The sequence below is a fragment of the Camelus ferus genome, chromosome X (assembly GCF_009834535.1).
Source record: "Camelus ferus isolate YT-003-E chromosome X, BCGSAC_Cfer_1.0, whole genome shotgun sequence".
NCBI lineage: Eukaryota > Metazoa > Chordata > Mammalia > Artiodactyla > Camelidae > Camelus > Camelus ferus.
Genome location: NC_045732.1, coordinates 89110640 through 89132835, shown reverse-complemented (window position 1 = coordinate 89132835; position 22196 = coordinate 89110640). Strand labels below are relative to the sequence as shown.

Here is a 22196-nt window from a genome sequence, read left to right as displayed (position 1 = left end):
GTGCAGTATGATTTTTTAATGCTATTATGTTTAGTTAAGCATGTCAGTAGAAGCTGAGGATGTGTAGGCTTGCATAGTTTTTTTTTTAACTAGCTGATTTTGCAACAGTAAAAACAAGCTATCCACTTTACCAGTAAATGTAGTTGTAATGTGAAACCAATAAGATATTCTTGCTCCTCAATAACATTATATTTATTGTGCTCCCCTCAAGCATCATATTTTACATTTTTTTATCATCTTTTAAACAGGTTCATGGGACAGAGTTAGAAAACTGGGAATGAATAAGACATCCATAACTACTATTCTTTTTTCACTGTTTTCTAAAATCAAAAAGGGTTTGTAACTTTTTACTGCCCATCTCTTAGATCCTTCATTGAACTGCCTAAAAACGTCTTGTTTGTTTTATGAGCCTTCACTAGATGGCAGCATTTGACATGTTGGTATTACGTAGCTGTAGTTTGCAGTTTCTGGGAAGCAATTGAAACACTATTAACCCTGTGTATAGTGTCAACAGTTAAAGCAGACAGTGAAATGAAGTAAGCTATATTTCTGGACTGAACAAAGTTCTACTGTTTAGAGTGTCTAAGTTTGTTTAGTGGATTCATGCTCAAGGGAAAGCATAAGCAAATTTCACTTTACAGTGCAAACACGCCTCTGGTGGCAACACATGGGAATTTGTGAATTTTTTTTTCACATTCAAGTAAAGGAGGCTAGAAATGAAGAGAACCTTCTTTTTCTCTTGGCTTTGACAGCACATGCTAAAAAGCTCTTCAAGAAGTGTGCTAAAGCTTTTCGTTTGGTTCCTGTTAAAGTTGTTCTCACTGACCAGCATGGACTCGGGCAACTGGTGATTATAAGCTATGAGCTCCAGTGCTCATGCCAAAATTCTCTTGACAGCAAACCTCTTCTCTTTTCATGTCATACAAAGAGCTTCTAGCAAAATGATTGGATCCTTTCAAGTTTAAACTACCATTTGGCAACAGCAAATTAAACCTCTTTAAGATTTAAAGGGTTACCACTTACTAAGGACTTTAGCCACCAAGACTGAAACCCTTTCCTCTCAAGTGCCGTGTTGTGTGGAACACTTCATGTATCGGCCCAAAGTATGTAAGGAGGTCTCATGTGCTGTAGAAGTAAAAAAAAAAAAAAAAAAAAAAAAAAAAGAAAAACAGTCTTGCATAAAACAGTATTTATTTTTTAATTCTGTGACCACTATTTTAGAAACTTTATTTAATATTTTTAATGTTTTCATTCGTTGCTTTGCTTATCTATGAAATAGGCTTCTGTGCCCTACTTTTCTTCTGGTGGGGTTCGGTGGTGTTTTATTGATCATCAGAATTGTTTCTCAAAGCCTAAGAACCCAGCTTTTTAGAAAAAGGATTTTCACACTGGCACTTCTAGCTAGTGAGATTTTCTTCCACTCACCTGCTGAAGCACATTTACGTATTCCTTTATGGCAAAACCAAAAAAAAACTTTAGTTGTGTTCTGCCTAATAGTACCATAGCACCTCAATATCAAGGGGAGGGATTCTGATTTCTGAATTATTAGTTAACTTACCACATTAAAGCAGATTAGCAAACAAGAAGTAACATGTTAACTTGACTGTACATTGAGATATTCTGCAGCTTCTGGAAAAGCATTTTAAAAATGTAACAGGTGGAAAATTACACTGTGCTTATGACTGATTTTTTTAACTGCTAGTCCCTTAAAGTCACATTTGTCAAGTGTGTATTCACACATTTACTTAAATCAAGGGACTTGATGATTGCTTTATTTTAACCATCTTTTATTATTTTTAGAAGGAAACTAGCTTTAGTAGTGGATTGCCCTATATGTTTTTCTCTTTTTGCTCTAAATATACCATTGGAATTTTTGTGTGTGTATGTGATGAATTTTCAAAATTCTCCATGACTTGAAGTGCAACGACAGATCTAGATGTTTGTTTACCAAGCTATGTGACTTTTCCCAAAGGATCTGTACTTAATTTCCTTACAACAGCTTGAAACCTGTTATTTTAAATCTTTTGAGTCACTGTGTCGAGATCATTTTTACATTGTGTGCCATAGATTTACCCATGAAATAATAAAGCACCTTCATTTTTGGACAACTACTGTAACGATGTTTTTTGGAAAAATGGAAGGTGCCAGGGGTAACAATGGCCAGTCAATAATCATATAATGAACTTCAAATACTATAGCTGTCAGTCGATTGATTTGTTATGTAATAAAATGTATGACTTTGTATGGGTTTCTTCAACCCTTTCTCTGCCACTAGCAACCAGAATAGCACTTTACCATTTGGTTGGCTAGATAAGTGGCTGGCTACCTATTTTTCTCACTGTGGTGTGATTGGCTAAACAGTCTTTCATTAAAAATTGAAATGTAAATTGAAGTCACATGAAACATCACCTTTGGTTGTAAACCTCCGATATTTTGATTCTCTATCCATGTTTTCGTCACATGCTGAGTAAAAGTGCCTTACAATGTAAAAATTGTACAGTACTTACGTTCCCAAGTAGCATCATCATCTTCTGGGTAGTAATTACATTGTGGTATGAATATTTAGAAAAATGGACCTCAGCAGTGTATTTACTGTTCATCTCTTAAGTCCTTAACTGTAGTTTTAATAAGCATGACATTATTTGATAAGTATATAACATTTACATCATTTCAAAAAATACTGCCATGACTGTCTTTTATGCATATTTTAGCTTGAAATTTTGAAGCGTCTTTTCTTTTTTTCCTTTTTTCTTTTTTCCCTTTTTTGTTTTGTTTTTGTTATTGATATTAAACAGTGTAATCTTTGCAAGCGTATATTGAAGATTATTCTGGAGCATTTATTGCCTTACCAGAAATGTTAGTAAGAAATGTTCTTTAGAGTAGAAAGATAGACTTGAGTTTCTATACTTTAATAAGAGCTCTTTGTTCCTGGGGGGAGGGGGGAGGGAGGGTGAGTTTTACTTTCATCTCAATTTATTAAAAACCCACAGCTGAAATACATTTTATTTCAAAGATCAGCAATTTTAGAATTTCATATAGTACTTGCTCAGGAGTACATGCTACTCAAGATATTAAGAGAATAACAAGATATGTAGATCTACTGTTGAATCAGAATCTATGTACTTGAACAAATGTGTGAATCTTAAATATCTCAAAGCAAAAGAAAAGTGTTCTAGAATGTTGTTGCTTTTTTAAAAAGCGCTAAAGTTAGACCAAGGTATACAGTTTTGTTCTAAGAGACATTTAGGTTAATTGTAAAGATAAGGAATGCATTATGGGTCAAAATCAAACATTCCTCTCATGTTATGTATATTTTGTTCCTGTTATATTGGCTTTATTTTCAAAATTGTAGTTTGTAGTATTAGTTTCCTTTTATTGGTATTCTTGCATATACTATTCATTCAATAAATGAGTTATGACTTTCATGTTTGTATTTATGTCTCTTTTGTGTAAGGGAATGATGAAGCTTATTTGTAACAGCGCTGGTATTTTGTTCCTTTCAGTCTCGCTTTATTTCAAGGTGAAATGCCTAGTTTCATAACTTGTCTTTAAACTAGTACGAGAGAGAAATGTGAATTTGAGTTTAGTTCAAAGTTTCACACAGAAAGGTTCTATCATGGACAGAAACAGCAGCCTGTCAAGTACAGTGGGACTGCGTTACATCTTGGTTCCTTTCTCATTACGTGATTCAGATACCTATGACTTAAATCAGGTCCTCTGGAACCTAGTTAGAAGGTGATTTTAAAAATAAACCAGCACTCCTAGGACAGTTTATCTGATGCGTAAAAAGGATGCAGGATTAATATCCTTGTCATAAAGGGATTCTATCTTAAAGATTTAAATCTCCCTTTCCCGTGAACAGCTTGCTTCTAGCACAGTGCTCATATATTGAGGTGGTCATATCCAGGGCAGGAGTCAAAGTTTTAATTGATAGAACGTGCTCATTCCGTACATACAATTCCTAACCTGCATTCCTGCATCCCTACTCAAGAAGGGGGAAAAAATCAAGTAAGAGGTTCTGAATAATGCTGCAACTATAGGACACGATGTGCTTTGCTGCAAGCATTACCTAGTCATGTTTGGCTTGTGTGTATGTGTGTGTGTTTAAAGTCCATTACTTTGTTTCATTTCAATTACCCCATAAAAATATGAAGAAGAGAGTTATGTGGCTTTCTTTAGCTTACTGAAACTATTGACAGCTGGGGTTTTGGGTTGGGGGGTTTCTTTGCTTTCTTTTTCTCAGCAGCAGTCATCAACAATTGCTGAGGTCATTCCAAAGCATAAGCCTGGTAGAATTTCCTAGGAAAATTCTATAGGCAGCAAATGGCCAGTCCACATTTTTAAGGGAAAAACTCAGTCCCTGAGATAGTGCTGCTTCATATATTAACCAGTGTTGTGTAACCTTGCCTTGTCCAGATAGTGAGGTAACTGGACATTAAGGACAAGGCGAAGATGTATTCTTGACTTTTATTCACAAGATGAAAGCTATAAAGTGCCAGTTACCATGAAAGTTAATGCCAGCATTTTACCTTGTTTGACTGTAGCAGACGTGTTCTGCTTGCACTCAGTGTACTGAAGTCAGTCAACCAGACCTGGATCCTTGTCACAAGATAGCAGATCCGTAAACATCCAAATTCTACCTTTGCCTGCACCTCTGAAGGCTATATGTGTGTTTTTATGTTGGGGGTGGGGGCAGAGTGGGGAGATAGGGAAGGTCTGTCCTTGCTGGGCTGGGCAAAGAGTTAACCAGGTCTGCTACGTGAATGATAATAGTCTAATAAAGGGATTTATGTGTAAACAAAACTACTGTTTGAAGGGACAACCTTTTAAATGGGACCTGAGAGAGTAGCTATTCAACGGAGTGTTAGAAGCAGGGAGAAAGAAATAAACTGTACTTTAATATGGACATTGGATTTAGAGCTGTTGCATTTCCATAAAGTCATTTGTACAAAAAGATAAGGTTTTTCTGTTTGTTTGAGTATTTCTAAAATCAGAGATATTTATAGATTTTTTTATTTATAAAAGTCATATCTAGCCCTAAAAAGAGATGAAGTACTGATACATAGTGCAACATGGATGAAGCCAGCTGAGAAGGGTCTAAGGAACCAGCACAAAGGGTCACATGTAGGAGTCCATTTATATGAAATATTCAGAAGAGGCAAATTCATAGAGACAGAATGCAGATTAGTGGGCGTCAGGAGCTGGGGGAGGGGGAATGAGAACTGACTGGAGTTTCATTCGGGGGTGATGAAATGTGTGGAATTAGATTGTGGTGATGGTTATGCAACTTTGTGAATATACTAAAACCCTCGAATTATACACTTTAAAAGGGTGAATTTTATGTTCGGTGAACTTTACCTCAGTTAAAAAAAAATTAATGTGGTCATTGTACAAAATTAAAATATACAAAGATATATAAAGCAAAATGTGAAAATCTCCCCTTTTCCACAAGCCTTCTCCCAAGTATTTGATGTGTGTTCAGCCAAATGCTTGTGTATCGTTAGACACTGTGAAAAGCACAAATAGGCTCATGATGTATACAGTTCTGTACCTTGTCTTTTTCACTTGAATAACATTACAAGATTTCAGTACAACTAGATTTCTCATGTTCTCTTCGGCAGCTGCATGGCATTGCAGTGTGTGGACGAACTGGACTTACTCTGTCCAGTCTCACATACATCTTTGTGTTCTTAAGCAAATAACTTCTTAGGCTAAATTTCCAGAAGTGGAACTGCTAAGTAAAAGGTATGTACAGTCAAAGTTCTGATAAAAATCGCCATCCAAAAAATGTATACCAGTTTAAAAGTCTACCTATAGGGATTAAGCCTCCCTGCCCCTCTACGCCAAAGGAGTGCTTTTTAATGAGAAGAGATGTGATACCTTTTTTTAAAAAATCATACATGCTCTATAGAGCATTCTGTGGGATATAGATTTTGTTGTAAAGACTATGTGGACTATATCTCAAAGTGGAATATGAATTATCTTTGGGAAGCTGGACACTATTTCATTTGTGAAAAGATTAATAAGTCAACAGGTTTGTTTCATATGGATTATTAGCAGTAGTCATTTGGTGAATCATTTCACTTCCTTCTGCTTCCTGAAAAGTAACAGCGTGCTCATAGCTATTCACTGTTGCCAGATGGATCTGCTTCCCTCTATGTCCAAGGTCAAATGTGGCTCAGTTCAGTGTACTTGAAGGGGTTGTGTACTGCTTTGTTGAAGAATTCCAGTGACCTTTTATTTGTCGTGATGGTTCTTACTCCCCAAATCATGACTCTGTCTAACAACTGGTCAATTATGTACAAATAAATGAAAATCACTTGGCCTTTTCACTTCAACTAGTTGTTTTGTCCTTTTATGAATAAAATCTAAGACTACCCAGAAAAATTGACTTGATATACATATGCTTTTAGCTCAATGGCTAGAAAGTGGTTTTTTCACTTAAGAATTTCAAGCACCAGTTACCCGCATGTATGAAAATAAGAAATAAAATAAAAAGTAAAAATAACATGAATATTCAGTTACGCTGGGTCAGTCAACATGAAAGTCTGTAAATAAAGAATAAATTGAATGTACTTGAGGATGAATTGATGCCACATGAAAACTAGTTTTTTCTAATTCTCAAAACCACATTTTGTGCCAATTAGGTATTTATGACATTAGCCAAACAACTATTTTACTTAAAAAGGTTTAAGTCAGATGTATAACATTACAAAACTAATTTTTTGATGATGTACCAATAACCCGGCCTTTGATCATGTTTCCTTCCATTCTTTTTTCATACGCTTAGGAAATAATTAAGTCTTTAAGGAGGGGTGACAAAACAGGATGACTACATTAGAGAGTTCTTTTTATAACTTTGAACTGCAGCAATCATGGAGACTGGTGTTATTTTCTTTTCAGCAATTAGCCAGACAATTTAACACAAAGGCTTATTTTCAAATGTTCCTGATCCTTAAGCCCAATAGGCTTATGTTCTATATTTAGTATTGATTTAGTATTACCAGGAAGCAATAATTCTTTGGACCCAGGTCTCATGTGTTCTCAGTTAGCGAGCAAGCACAAAAGATAAGCAGTGTCTGAAAGTTTGCAGATCAGGGAGCTGGAATTTTGGCATTATCCTCAAATACAACAGTCTTTCCGGACCTCCATTTGTTGAGTTGTTCTTAAGCATTTCAACTCATCCCATGTGCCCAAACAGCTTAGAGCAGCTATCCAGTATGCTGGCAGTGAGGGCAGGGGTACAGGGAGAAGGGATAAAGAAAACCTGTTGCTTAGGGGAAAGGCTGGACAGATTTTATTTCTCCTTTGGAAAGAGGCAGGGTAGGAGAAGATTTAGGCAGCCTTTACTGCGTTTTAATAACTGAGGTCACACCATTCCGTGATACTGGAGATGCAGCTAACTGTCTGCAGGCCACTTCCTAGAAGGATTGACACAAAACTTGAAAACATTCATATCTTTATCCTTTTTTTCCTTTGATGCCCTCCTGGAAACTCTTACCTTAATTTCCATGATCTACGCCACCCCTTCAAGACATATCCTTTCCTGACTAATCTCCCTACCCTGATCTAAGTGTTTTGTGGTGTCCTGGCCTTTGCCCTCTTGTACTGTTCTCACTTGTCATCATGATCTCCTGGTACAGCTGTCACCTGTGTGTTCTGCTGATGAGTTCCAGTCACTATGCACAGTCTGCTCCACCCACTGAAGCTCCATGCTGAGTCTCAGCTGGGATTCTATGCTCTTATTCTCCAGGACATTTTCATCCGATCTGCTGGCTACTGAAGCATGAGTCTTAAACCAAATTTTCCTGACCTGAATTTTATCTATTTGTTAATGACACCCATCAGTTCGTAGGGTTACAAATGATCTGCTTTGATTTCCACATCCACTTGGTAAGTTCCTCAGAATCCGTCCTCCTGTCTTTTGGATCCATCTTCTCTATTCTTGCTGCTGAAAAACTAGTTTGGATTCTACTGGTTTGTTTGTTTATTTAACTTTTTGCCAAGATTCCTAACTTCTTCCACTCAGTGTCCATGTTCACCAGACTCTTAGTTCCTTTGTTTTCTTTATTGGGCAGTTCTTGGCCTTGCTTCCTTAACTACTTAGTTTGGATAAGATGGTTAATCATCTCCATTGCTTCTTGACACCACTGGCTTCAACTTCTTGCTTCTCATAATTCACTTCCACCTTTTTTATCCCCCTCTGCCCAGAGTTCACCCCACTCTTAAATCTGGGGAAGGTGACCTGCTAGAAGAAATCACAGTGCAGACTGATACCACCACAGATAATGGTGTTTAGTCTCAAATTCTCCACATTAGTCTTCAGTCCTTTTTCCTTATGTATGGACTCTCAATTTTGGTGGCCTTGCTTCAGACTTTATGTAACCTTGGTTAAGTTACTGAATCTCTCTCCACCTCCATTATCTTATCTTTTAAATGCAGGTGAATATAGTACTCCATCCATAGACCTGTGAGGATTAAAGGGGGCTGAAGGTTCTCCATCCCTTAACACACTGTCCCTTGTTCCTGTGTTCTCTTCTAGTTTTATCTTATTTCTCTCCTCATGTAATTTTCTGGAAAGCCAAGTCCCCACTTGATGTCTCCACTTCCATATTGTTACTATCCATTTCTCAGCTCACTACACTTGCTTCTGTCTACACCTGTTTCTCTCAACTACACTAAAAGCGCTCCAGCAAAGTTCACCAATGCCTGCTGCTAAAGCTGGTGGACACCTCTGAGTTCTTATCCTACTTGACATCTTGACTCTATTTAATCTCCCTCACAGCCCAAGCCCCATCACGTGGTCCTCTGCCAATCTGCTTTTGCAGATAACTCAAGGATGAGAGTAACCCATTAGACGACAGGACTAAGACTGAAAAGTCCTTCCATTGGCTGGGACCGTACAAGGACTGTCTACCTAGCCTCCACACGAGCAGAGATTTAATAGTTACCTATGCAGAATCAAAATCTGGTCTTTCCTTGGCAAAGGACCTTCAGATAACAGGATGGAGTGAACTTTAGGCACCGGGAGGTAAAAGGGTAGAAGGGAAAGTTGAGAGAATGAGGATGTTGAGGCCAGAGGTATCAACAATTAGCCAACTTCCTTGTGAAAAATGCCACGGGGTGAAGACAACTGAAAGTTGGAAGGATATCAGAAAGCAAAATGCATTTATGTATGTAGATACACGTATGTAATTCTTGTTTAATAGAAAAAATAAGTTAAGGTATATGCCTACTTACAAAACCTAGGAAAATCACCACAGGTACCATAGTGAGACCAAGCTGGAGAGCTGTCAAAATTCCAAGCCTGTTATCCAAATGGAGTCAGGCAGCAAACAATTTAAAAAGGTCCAAACAGAAGCAAAGTGAAGTGGGGCTTTATGGTCTGAAAGATGACCTGGGCTTGAATCCTAGTTTTTCCACTAATAAGCAGTAACTCTGAGCAAGGTACCCTCCCTCGGCCTCAGCTCCCACCCCATCTGTCAAAACAGTATCCCTATTATTTAGATAGATATATCCCTTAAACCACCAGGTTGTCTTAAAAAGCAAATAAGATAAAGTGATTTTTAAGTGAAATTAGTTTCTTCATGGTACATATCTGTACAGAAAAGTAATAGCTGTTCTCTTTTCCACACCATGACCCTTCAGATATAAAAATAAAGCTATCCAGTCACTTTTTAAAGTTTTTAAGTATTTTCACTATTCACAGATGTATTAATGCTTATTATGCCAAAATAAGAAAATACAGATAAGTAACAAGTAAGATAAAATAAATCCCTCATAATCCTGTGAACCATCAGTTACCATCATATTTTTTGTAAAATCTTCAATGTTTCTATGTATATATGTAATTATATAAAATGAGCTCATATTATACCTGCTAAGTTGTATTCTGCTATTTTCATTTAAAAATTGGAAATATCTTCACAGGTCAGTAAATACACTCTCATTCTTACTGTTTGCATAGTAGTATATTTTGTGGATGTCTCACAGTTTTATTTCACCATTTCCCTATCATCAGACAGTTAGGTTGTTTGCAGGTTTTGTTGTTGCCATTATTTTGCTGTTGCAAACAGCGTTGATCTAATCATGAAGAAACAGCAGAGAACCGCAGATCAAAGACTATTCTACAGAACAGCTGGCCTGTACTCTTCAAAAAAGTCAACGTCTTGAAAAACAAAGGCTGAGGAACTGTTCCAAGTTAAAAGAGACCAAAGAGACATGACGACTAAAAGTACTGTGCATTCCTGAGTTGGATCCTGGTTCAGAAAAAGATTTCTTGCTAAGAAGGACATTTGGGGGACTGTTAAGTAAATGTAAATATGGATTGAATATTAGATGATATTGTATCAATGTTAATTTCCTGATTGTGATCATTGTCGTTGTATTAGAGAATATCCTTGTTCTTAGAAAATACATACTGAAGTGTTTAGGAGTAAAGGGGTGTCATGTCTACATTTTAACTGGTTCAAAAAAGTTTGTGTGTGTGTGTGTGTGTGTGTGTGTGTAAAGACAGAGCAAATAGGGCAAGTTGTCACAAGTTGGTCAATCTTGGTGAAGGATAGACAGGAGTTCTTTGTACTATTCTTGCAACTTATCTATACTTTTGAAATTACTTTTTTTAAAAAAGTTACACACCAGCAGAAACAGCAGCTCTTAATAAGGGAAACTAAAGAAGGTCCAGTCTCAGGGAACAGGAGTAAGCCTTGGTGAGTCACCAGTATATTTTCGCTGAGGAACCACATCTGGAGGAAAGAGTATAAACTATTTGGATCAGGTGGCCTAGAGAGGACTCTTCCTTCCCATTCAGGAATCAGGGAAGTGGGAATCAGGGTGATTCCCAACCTTTTCTACTCAAGTACACCCAAATAGAGGAAACTGATCTTCTGGGCCGTTTTCACCCCTCGGCTACCACTTCTGCTTTGCAGTGCATGTCTTCACCCAGCTTAGATTCCTTTTGCATGTTGTTGAAGTAACATTTGTTTTTTTCTTAAAGGATACATGAGTAACAAATATTCTAAAATAATGCTAGGATGAACATTCTTATAGCTTTCTCCCCTTGTCTGATTATTTCAAGATAGATTTCTTTTTTAATTTATTTTACTTTTGGGGCGCTGGGAGGTAGTTAGGTGTACTTTTTTTTTTTAGAAGCAGTACTGGGGATTGAACCCAGGATCTTGTGTATGCTAAGCATGCACTCTACCACTTGAGCTATACCCTCCCCCCTCAAGATAAATTTCTAAACAAAAATTCTCAAGTCAAAATTTTATGCACATTTTTCATTAATTCATATTAATTTCATTTCATTAATTCATAAATGCCCTGCAGAAGGTTTTTACCATGAACACATTACCCAGCTTCAACAATTAACTAATTTCCAATCTTGTTTTATACATACCCCCTACCTATCCCCTCCCACACACCATGGTTTATTTTGAAGCAAATCCCAGGCACCATATCATACACACACACACACACACAAACATATATATATACATCTTATATGTATATAATTATGTAAAGATTATATCTGTAAAACACAAACTTTAAAAAAATACAATCACAATACTATTATTGAACGCCTCAATTTTTAACAGTAATCCCCAATTGTTTTCAAACATCTAGTGTTTAAATTTCTCCATGCTAAGTGCTATTTAAGTGCTTGCTACTGTTATCTAAATTTCCACAGATTTGGGGAGGGAGAAACAAACCAAAGTTCTTGAGGTTTTGTTTGAAACCATCTTAAAGATCAAAATTCACTTTATAATTATCCCTATATTATATGTTATATATGTATATAATTTAGGTAATTCTAGTAGACTATATAAAATCAGATGCTTATTAATCTAGTTTAATGCTAATTTAAACTCCCCAAGAGTTTATTCTCATTAAGAATATTAGGAGATACAATCAAAATAATATAGATAAAATACACTTGCTAAATAATTACTACAAACATTTGAAAGTCTTTAAAAGCCCACACACAAAGTTGAGCAGAAACATTTCTATATATTCATGCAAACTGCAGAGTTTTACCTGGATTCAGCTAAACAAATTGTTCTGAAAAAGCTGCCAGTGAAAATTCATTGTTATCTAATCAATTGCTTTTTAAATTCCTAATAAACGGTGGAAATTAAGCATAGCCTGAATTATATAGTAACAAAGTCATTATTAGCAGTATTTTTATTCATGCTGATAATGTTCCTTTAGTTTCCTACATTAGGAAAGGGGTTCCAAAGAAAATCGCATGCTACCTCATTTTCACTGGTAGCTATTTCATGTAGCCTGTGGACCTGGCTGGGTGTGGCCGCTGCTTAATGCCCTGCCCGGGTCCCTTTACCAGCTGTGCCCCCACATTAGCTTCGAGTGCACCTTACACCTGGGACCTCTGGTTTCCTGCCCTTGCCTGATGGGAGCCTGGGAGGCTACACTTCCCCACTTCCCAGGTAACCAGTGATGCTAGGATACAAAATCCTTGTCCCCTGTCTGAAGGCAGGACTACTACAGTGGGTCAGGCCAGGACTAGACTCGAGACCAATATCCTTGTTCAGCTCTCTCCTCCTACTTCGATTCCTGCCTTAGGAGTTTTTCTTTATGAGCACCCTCTCCACAAAATCAGATCACTGAAATCACCTATAAGTCAAGGAAAGATTTATGCCTTTGGTTTAGAAATTTAGGTTTAAGTTGGGAGTCCACTGACTGGTAGTGAATTTTTGAGTGAATGTGTTCATCCCAAGGGCATTGGTGCAGCCTGTTAAACTGAGGGTTAGAAGTGCAGCAAAAAAGAAAGAAAGGGGCCTTAGACTATGCCTGTCAGAAAATCGAACTTTAAAAACAATCTTGATATGATTCTAAGACAACCACAATTAGATTTCTCGTCAATTTTACTCAGTCCTATTTTGTTTTCCACTTAGAGTAGTCGTTTTGTGAAGTCATCTGCCTCGGGACCAAAACAGTCCTGGAAATCCTGAGTCTCAGGTGCCCAAGAACACGCTGTCAGTTTTACGCACGCACCTGGTAGCAATATCTTCTTACACCAAGAAGACTGCTTCCAGTAGAGTTCTTCCTACCGAGGCCCTGAAACTGTTCTTTGTCATTCCTTCCCGAAGACCCATTCTAGCCCAGAGCTGTCCTACAGAACTCTCTACAGTGATGGAAATATTCTGTCTGTGCTGTCTGATAAAGTTGCCACAAGCTACAAAAGGCTATGGAGCATTTGAAATGTGGCTCAGTAGGATTGAGGAACCAAATTTTTAATTTTATTTAATTTTATTTCACTTAAACTTAGATTTAAAAGCCACATGTGGTTAGTGGCTACTATATCAGTGGGCATAGCCCTACCTCATTTATAGCAGGGACCTTTAAGTAAGCTTGAAGGAGAAGCAGAGACCACCTGTTGAAAGATAGAATGGTTCTGTTTCATTTTCTAGAGTAACCAAAAGTATCAGAATGGGGGTAAATGGAATGCCTTATTAGGGAATCATACACAAGTGAATGGACCTACTTGAAACTTTTTATTAACTTAGTATGATAACCCTTAAGCAAGAACACAGTATGAACAGAGAAGGTCTTGATAAATCTTTAGAGCATTAAAATTTGTCCTGTACAGCGTGTGCTAATATAATCACTTTCAAACAACAGAGCTATTTTAAACTCAGCCATAAAATCTTCTTTTCAGTTTGTTATCTGGCAGCTTGTTTACTACCCAGCTTGAAAAGATACACAATGTCCCATAGTAATATTTGGCCTACACGAAATTAACCTAAAGTAACTTGAGCTTCTGTCTTTGACTAAACAACTTTCCCTTTGTGGGGAGCCTGAACTATAAGACAGTTTACTGCTGGGCTCATTAAAAATATATGAAGCATATCTATTAATACCTAATTATTTCTAACACACACCCCTCTCCCTTTTTGCTTGTGATACTTTGCTGTGGGACAGGAGAGGAGGGAGCAAGCCTTTGGTGCTAGCGGCCATCTGGGAGGGTGCTAAAGATGGTTTGGTGTAAAATACCCTGTCCTTTCTAGTATCCTGAATTTGGGGCCTGATCCTGGAAAAGTGCAGCATTAGAAAGAGATGTCATGTCAGCGTCCTGTTACCTGAGAACCCCAAGTAGCCACAGCCTTAGCTGTGTTAATAACCAGAGTACCCATATGCTTTCTAAAAACTGCAGCAGAAGGTAACATAATCTTAGGGATTCTCTAGAAGCAAGGAACCCTTATTATTCTTTCTGTCTTATTGGCTGATTTTTTTTTTACAATTGTCTGTAGCAGAAACACATGCAGCACCTAAACATGAAAATTAGCAGAACTTTTAAGAGGACACATTTATGTTGGGTGAGCAACAACTTTGCCTTTGCATAGAAAGTCAGTAATTCTTCTATTGCCTCACATTGAGAACAAACTGTACTCAATGTGTAGTTTTGTGTGTGTGTGAGCAACTAATTCTACTTTGTACAAGGTTCTCTTTTCAAAAAAGAATTTAACATACCTCAGTATATACATATTTCAATATTTAAATATACAAATTTAAACATACATACACATACTAAATACTGATAGATGACATTACATTTTAAACCTTAGTTTTTAAAATATAATTTCTCTTAAAAAACTTACTATAAGACAGTTGATTTTTACCATCATGATTTAAATGTTATAATCTAATGCCCAGAGCTTGGTTTCTAATGCCACTCTCCAATGAAAGGAACCAGGACTTTTTGGGAAAATGGCTGATTCCAAGGCGAGGGCAGGGAAAGTATGAGATAAGCCTAGAATATCATGTGGGGCCAGAAATTAAGAAAGTGCTTGAAGAATGTTGGGGAAATATCAAGACACAGGGGTCAACATAGAGGGACTCCCAATAGCCAAATCTTGGGCAATTTGGACAACAAAGTAATGCTACTAATGGATTAATAATAATAATGCTATAAGATGAAATTGGAATCCCCAAGTCCATGATGGCATAAACAATTTAATAAATAAATTAATGGGGAGAAGGGAAAGCTCTTCATTATAATAACATTCCAACTAATAAACTAAGAAGGAATGCTGCTAATAGGAAAATCAACATTTGACAAACACCTCAGTAATAATTATTTCAGGCAAGAATCATCGATGCTAAAGTTAGTGGGTGGAAGTTTGATGAGGAAGAGTATTTATGTAGTCTCAAAGTATCATTCCTCATAATCTTTATTAATTACAAAGGGAAAATAGTATATTGTGAAGAAACCTGGCAGACACTGCCTTAACTGAGTAATCCAAATTAACATCAGTAATGAGACAAATTGGCCGTATGTGCCTCCTAACATGAAGCACCATTAAGGACAAACCATCACGGCTGCTGTATTTCTGGCCCAAAATGGAATGCCTGAAATTTTGTGATGTAACATTGGACAAACTCAAATTGAGGGAAATTCTACAGAAAAACTCGCCAGTGCCCTTTAAAAATGTCAAAGTCACAATGACTGAGGAACTGCTCCCGAGTGAAGGAGGCTGGTCCAGGAAAAGGACATTAATGAGACAATTGGTGAAATTTAAATAAGGGTTCTAGATTAGTTGATGCTGCTATCTCAATGTTAATTTCCTGACTTTGATCATTGTAGTGGGTGTGGTTGTATCGCGTGTAGCACTGGGAAAGGGGACGCTGGAAACTGAGAGAGAAAGCAGGAAGAAATAGGGCAGTAGAAGAATCAGGAAGGTGGTGTCCTAGAAGCCAAAGAAACACAGAGACATTCAAGAACAGAGATAAATAGTATCAAATGTAATAGAAAGGACCGTTATATAAGGCCAAAAATAGTGTCCATTGGATTTGGCAAGAAAGCATTCAATGGTGCTCTTTGTCAAAAATGTTTCAGTACAGTGGTGGGTGCAGAAGACAGGCTGCACTGAGCTTGCTGAGGAGGAGATGGGAAGTGAGAAAGTGGACGAAGCAAGGATGGAGAGACTCCTCACCTCTGGGCCTGGAGGAAGGAGGCCAAGAAGCAGGGAGTGTAGATGTGGATGGTAGGAACTGATGTGGTTCAGGCCTGACTCCTTCATCTTCATAAGTGAATGGGTTGAGTCTATCATTCTGGAGTGAATGTGCTGGGGTTGAATGGGGATGAATGTCCAGAACATTACTGAGGGGAGTAAGGGGGAGCTGGCCAAGGACTTGTAACGAATTGTGGAGGGGTGTTTAGGGCCCAGTTGAGGTTTGAGACCACGAATCGGTAGAGGCACCAGTGTCCATGGTTGTGGGATTTTCTGCAGCCTAGGAGGGGTGGACAATGCAGGGTGTAGGCTGAGCTGGGTTGTGGCTTTACCATCTTGGCAGAGCACAATTAGAAGGGTACAATGGACTTCTGGCAGTGGTGAGAGAGTGGTTCAGTTGGGATCCAAACTGAAGAAGGGACGGAAGGGAAGCCAGGAGCAGGGGATAGACCGTGGAGCTGGAGGTCTCCCATGAGTCAGAAGCACAGTTATGCTAGGCAGGGTGGCCAAAGAGAACTGGAGAGGAAGAAAACTGGTCAGAGATTGGGAGACTGCCACTGAAGAACTGCCATCAGCAGCATTGGAAAGCATCCCCACCCCTATACCACTGTAGGGGGGCTCTACACTCCAGCTTGCCCAAGACAGTCCAGCTTATGTGTTACCCCAGCATCCGGTCCAATTTAGCATTTGTCCCAGATTTTTCATTTTCCCACAAAGTGTAAGCATTAATAGCTGAATCGATATAAGCTAGGATGAGTCGCTTGGACCACCCCTTTTTAATTTTCAACTTCTACCTTGGTCTCATCTACTAGCTTGTGAGATGCATATGCAGAGAACCAAATTCTCAACTTTTTTTCCCTTCAAGTTCTGACTTTAACAGAGAGTTAAACCTAAAGGACAACCGATGATAACCCTTCTCCCTTTTCCTAATCTTTTCCAAATACAATGTAACTAACACCTCCCTCTCAAGGACAGCATGCTGGGTATTCACTGATAACAAAGCAAGTGCACTCAGATACTAGGAGTTAGAGACAACCCATTCATTCTTGTCCTGGGTGGGGGTGGGGGTAGTGGTCACCACTGTGTCCCTTGTTGGATATTGGTTGTGCCATCTGAGTGTGCCCATGCCGAAGTCTGCAAGATACATGAAAGTGCTAGGCCACCACTCAGTAGGCCAGTGGACGTAGGGAATTACACATTTACATGTACATAAAATATATTCAGGAAATAAAGGCAGAAATATGTCCTGCCATAGAAGATAATACAGCGAGTAATTTGAATCATCTTGGTACAATGGTTATGGCGTCCATTATATGGTACAAATCTGCAATCCTTTTTTTAAAACAAAATTTGCAATCCACCCTTTCAGCATGAGTGCAAAAACTAAAGAGCATAGCTAATGAAAAATGAAATACTGAATTTGTTATTCAAGAAAATTGATCATGAATGTGTAACATGAACAAAACATTTGTCGATAATTATCCACATGCTCGTGGAGCACATTGATATTACTGACCACATGAAAACCGGAAGACATAAATCTGCGGAGACAGCATTGTCATCCTACCTCAAAAGTTTGTCATTATTTTCAAGAAGACTGCCCAAAGATGATTTAATGAGGTGCAGCTGCAGAAAAGGTAGCTACATATTGCTAATGAATGACTTTTGTTTAGATCAAATGACTTTTCTTTAGAATTCATTTACTCATTTTTGATTTCAGGTTTCCTTGTTCATGGGGATGAAAACTGAAGCGATGGCTTTTAATAAGTAGCTCTATTAGCAAAACTTCACAGTTAGATGATGTCAGTTTTATATTGGTATCGTGGGATGATTCAAATAGAAAATCAGTTATATTAGTCAGGGTTTTCCTGAGTAACAGAACTAACAGGGTGTGTGTGTGTGTGTGTGTGTGTGTGTGTGTGTAGAGAGAGGGAAAAGAGAGAAGGGAGAGAGAGAGAGAGAGAGTGTGTGTGTGTGTGTGTGTAGAGAGAGGGAAAAGAGAGAAGGGAGAGAGAAATTGATTTTAAGGAATTGGCTTACGATTGCGGAGACCTGGTGAGTTCAAAACCTGATGTGGAAGACCGGCAGGCCAGGCTGGAGACTGAGGGAGGAGCTGCGGTTCCCGTCCAAAGGCTGATTGAATTCCTTCTTGCTTACTGGGGAGGTCAGCCTTTGTTCTATTCAGACCTTCAAATGATTGGATCTCACATTAGGGAAGGTAATCTGCTTTACTCAAAGTCCATTGATTTAAATGTTAATCTCATCCAAAAAAACACCTTCACAGAAACATCCAGAATAATGTTTGACCAAATATCTGGGCACCATGGCCCAGCCAGGTTGGCACATAAACTTAACCATCACATTAGTTAAATTCCAATAATGGTTCAATTTTTCATCCAATTCATGGAATCAGAGTAAAGCTAATGTAAGTTTATTCTGATGAAGGAGAAACATGTGACATTGAGAAAGCTACTGAAAATTCAGTTTAAAAATTCAACATTTAGGATAAGTATTTTTGCGGTGATAATTTTTTTCATAGAAATAGGAATTTTGGTGCGCCACAGCATCATGGTAAAAACAAGGTTTTTACTAAATAAAGAAATGTGTGAAGCAGAATTATACTCAGAATTGGTTGTGGTACAGAAATAATTCCTCCTTATGTCCACACAAGTAGAAAAGCAGGAGTGGAGCAGGGGACTCTTGGGTTCTATCCATGCTTTCTTTATTCTTGCATGAAGATATTCTAGTAAAGAATGGTGGCATACTTAGTAACTGACACCCAGAGTAGATAATTTTGTAATTTAAAAAATTTAAAAAATTACAAAATTATATGACAAAATTATTTTGTCTGACAGTATTATTTTCTGTAATCATAACCTTGATTTCATAATCTTGATTTCATCTTTAGTTTTAAAACAATGAAAGTTTAAAAGACCAAATTTCAATTTTAAATGTATTATCCAAAATCAGTAACATATTTCATATATGAACCAGATTTTCACTTACCAAACAAAAGTATTATGTCTCACAGATTGCACTCTGTTTGCCATTTTAAATTTTAAACACATGTAAAAACTCCAAGTTGTCACATAGAATGACAGGGTTGAAATAATGACTGTTTCTTTGTCTCTGTGGTAACTGGGCGATCACCATTTACTTCAAATCTCTGTTAAAATACAGGAGAATGTGGCACCAGAGGGGATGGAGAAAGAAACTGCAAGCCAAAAGCAAGCTAGAAGGGTTCTGAAGTGTGGGGTACCTAATTTAGAAACAAATGTGGGTGGCTGAGTCTGCATGTGTCAGGGGCCAAATGTATAACCGAAAGTTCTCTAAATTAACTTCCCAGTGAAACACAATGTTTGTTAAAAGGATAAGTATTAAAAATGCTGACATGAACTTCAGTCTATAGCCAGTGGAAATGCACTCAGGTTCACCAAAAGATATGTAAAAAAAAAATGTTCATAGTGGCACTATTTTTCAGATAAAGAGACAGACTCAGAGTACAATCACTTGCCCAGTTTCCCAAATCTCCTACCATCACATATTCCTCAGTGGCCTTAATGGAGGCCACCACCTATGCGCTGGGCACTGTGGTGGGTGCTGCCGCTACTCAGAGTACGTTAGGAACGGAACAACTGGTGTTTGCTTACTCGACCTATGGGGGAAGATTTTTTTCCCCTGGTTCTATACTGGGAATTGTGGAGGCAAGAATAAAGATTAGTAATAGCGATAGTTTCCACTTACTGATTGCGCATGTCCTAAGTGCTATACCATATATATACATATGCACACACCATATACGTATGTATCACCTCCTTTAATCCTCACAACGATCCTTGTTAATATCCTCATTTTACTGAGATGAAAAAAGAGAAGCTCAGTGAGTCTGCTTTGCACAAGGTCACAGAGCAGCTAAATGTTCCCCTCGGATTTGCACCCTGATCTGGCTGACTCCAGGGCTTTAGGTCTCAACTCTTACATCCAGTTACAGATTTTTGTGAGAACTGGGCCACGAGTTAGGAAAATGGAAGCCGCAATGCAGTCCAAGGTCTTGAAAAGGGGACGCTGGGCGAGAGGAACCACGTGGTGACAGGAACCTGAAAAGCCGGCGCCCAGTTTAGGGCCACTGAGAAGGGCGGGCGGCGACAGGTCTGGGAATTTGGGAGCCGTCTGAATGGGAAACTGAGGGAAAGGGGGATAGAGGGTGCGCAGGAGTCTCGCCGTCTTCGGGAAGAAAATTCCCACGGCCACCTCAGGAGCGTGGAAACCCGCCGTCGCCCACCGAGGCGCGCCGGCGGCCTGTGGGCGGGGCCACGGGGCGGGGCGGGGCGGGGCGGGGCGGGGCCTGCTGCGCCTGGTCTCTGAGCGTCGGCGGCGGCGGCTAAGAGCGCTCGGGCGGACCTCTCGGCTTTCCCGCGCGGCGCCGCCTCCCGCTGCGCCTCCGCCCCCTGCTCGGCCCCGCCGCCGGCTTCCTCCTCCCTAGACTGCACTCAGCCCGCGCCAGCCGGCTCCGTTATGGCGACCCGCAGCCCCAGCGTCGTGGTGAGCAGCTTGGCCCGCCAGGCCCGCGGCGGCGGCGGCGGCGGCGGCGGCCGGCCCCCGGGGCGCGGGGCCGCAGTGCGGGCTCGGGGCGGGGTGGCCTGGGGCAGCCCGGGGGTGGGGGGCGAGGGGCGGCCGCCGCCTGCTGGGTTCGGCCGTGCGTCACACAGGGGCGGCGGGGGGGACGGGATGGCGAGGTCGGGGTGGCTGCCTCCGGAGAGCCCCGGGAAGGAGGGCTGCGTGTAGGAAGAGAGGGTGGAAATGGCGTTTTGGTTGACATGTGCCGCTTGCGAGCGTGCTGTGGGGAGGGGCCGTGCGAGCCAGTTCGGGAATGACCTGGCGGTGTGAGGGTGGGGGCTTTCTTACGAGCGACCCTTCTCTGTAGGTTTGGGGTGTGGGGATGAGGTCCTCGGGGCATCTCCGGAGAGGGCCCGGGCACGGAAACGACCACATGGGAGGCATGCGGGGACTGGTATTTTCGCCTAATTCTGCAAACATTATGAAGAATATTTGTGGGAATGCGCATTGCCTCATTGCATCCTCACGGCAGCCTTGGCAGCGGTAACCATGCCTACCTTTTTACACACGTAGAAAATAGTGAACCGATAGTAGGTAATTTTCCCACGGCCCAGAGGTAGCCAGGCCTCGTAATCAGATCTGCCTGAATCCGGATCTTACGCTCTTTGATGCCGTAGGGGACAAAAAATGCGAATCTGGTCCTTCAAGGACATTAGTACCATAATCCGTCTCTGGTACCCTGTCTCCAACCTCATTGGTTCTTTTTCTTGTTTCTCGAACATGCCAAGCTGCCCCTCCCCCCATACTCCCTTTCGGATCACGCTTGCTAAAATAGCCAACCTTTTCTCAACGGTTAAATGCCTTAGCCTGCGTTATTATTATTATTATTATTATTATTATTATTATTATTTTGTTTATTTATTTATTTGTTTGTTTGTTTATTTTAGCGGTTACCTGATTACCTGTTGATTGTCTGTTACACAAAAACATAAACTTTATAAGGACAGGAATCACCACTGTAACCGCAGCGCATAGTACAGTGCCTGGCATGTAAGAAATTCTCAATGATGGTCTGTTGGATGAATAAATTAAATAATTAACCACTTATGCCCTAAGAAAGGAAAGATTCTATTTCATATTCGACATTGTGAGTTATGGTAAAGAGTAGTGCATTTAATGGAGCCTGGCCTGGAGTCCTGCTTGTTTAGGCTATTTACTAGCTATGTGGCCTTGGGTAAGACTGAAATGTCCTTATGTTTAACTGAGGTGCTAGCCTACCTCACGGTGTTATTGAAAGGATAGCTGGTCTTTGTTAATGAACAACCTTTGTATGGCCCCTGACTGGGAATAGTAATAATATCGGTCTTTGTGTTTACCTACATTAGCCCTATTTAGTCCTCAAAACAACCGTCTAACAATAGTATGATTATCATTTTACAGGTGAGGAATCCTTAAAGTCTCTGAGGTTCAGTCACTTAACCTTTTAATGTAACATACCTATGTCATACGGTAATTTTTTTTTCCTTTTCTTTTTCTTTTTCTTTTTCTTTTTTTCCTTTTCTTTTTCTTTTTAAATGGAGGTACTGGGAATTGAACTGCAGACTCCAAAAGGGCCCCTGCACTTAAATATTTTGTTAATAGTAGGTACTCAACTGTTTTTCTTCAGTT

At 39.5% G+C, this 22196-nt stretch overlaps 2 protein-coding genes across 8 annotated transcripts in view; both read left to right on the top strand.

The window, feature by feature from the left end:
• Positions 1 to 3409, top strand: part of PHF6 (PHD finger protein 6) — a 45271-nt gene extending 41862 nt beyond the window's left edge. For 4 of the 6 annotated variants that reach the window (XM_032474402.1, XM_032474398.1, XM_032474403.1 and 1 more), the window contains one exon: positions 249 to 3409. The gene's annotated coding sequence lies outside the window, so the exon portion shown is untranslated. The remainder of the gene's footprint in view (positions 1 to 248) is intronic. The other 2 variants (XM_032474400.1, XM_032474399.1) reach the window with 2 other exon arrangements.
• Positions 3410 to 20332: 16923 nt separating this feature from the next.
• HPRT1 (hypoxanthine phosphoribosyltransferase 1) overlaps positions 20333 to 22196 on the top strand; it is a 29958-nt gene continuing 28094 nt past the window's right edge. The window contains exon 1 of one of the 2 annotated variants that reach the window (XM_032474944.1): positions 20333 to 20513. In XM_032474944.1, coding sequence (XP_032330835.1) covers positions 20487 to 20513 — 27 coding nt within the window. In that variant the 5' untranslated portion in view covers positions 20333 to 20486. The remainder of the gene's footprint in view (positions 20514 to 22196) is intronic. The other variant, XM_032474943.1, reaches the window with a different exon arrangement.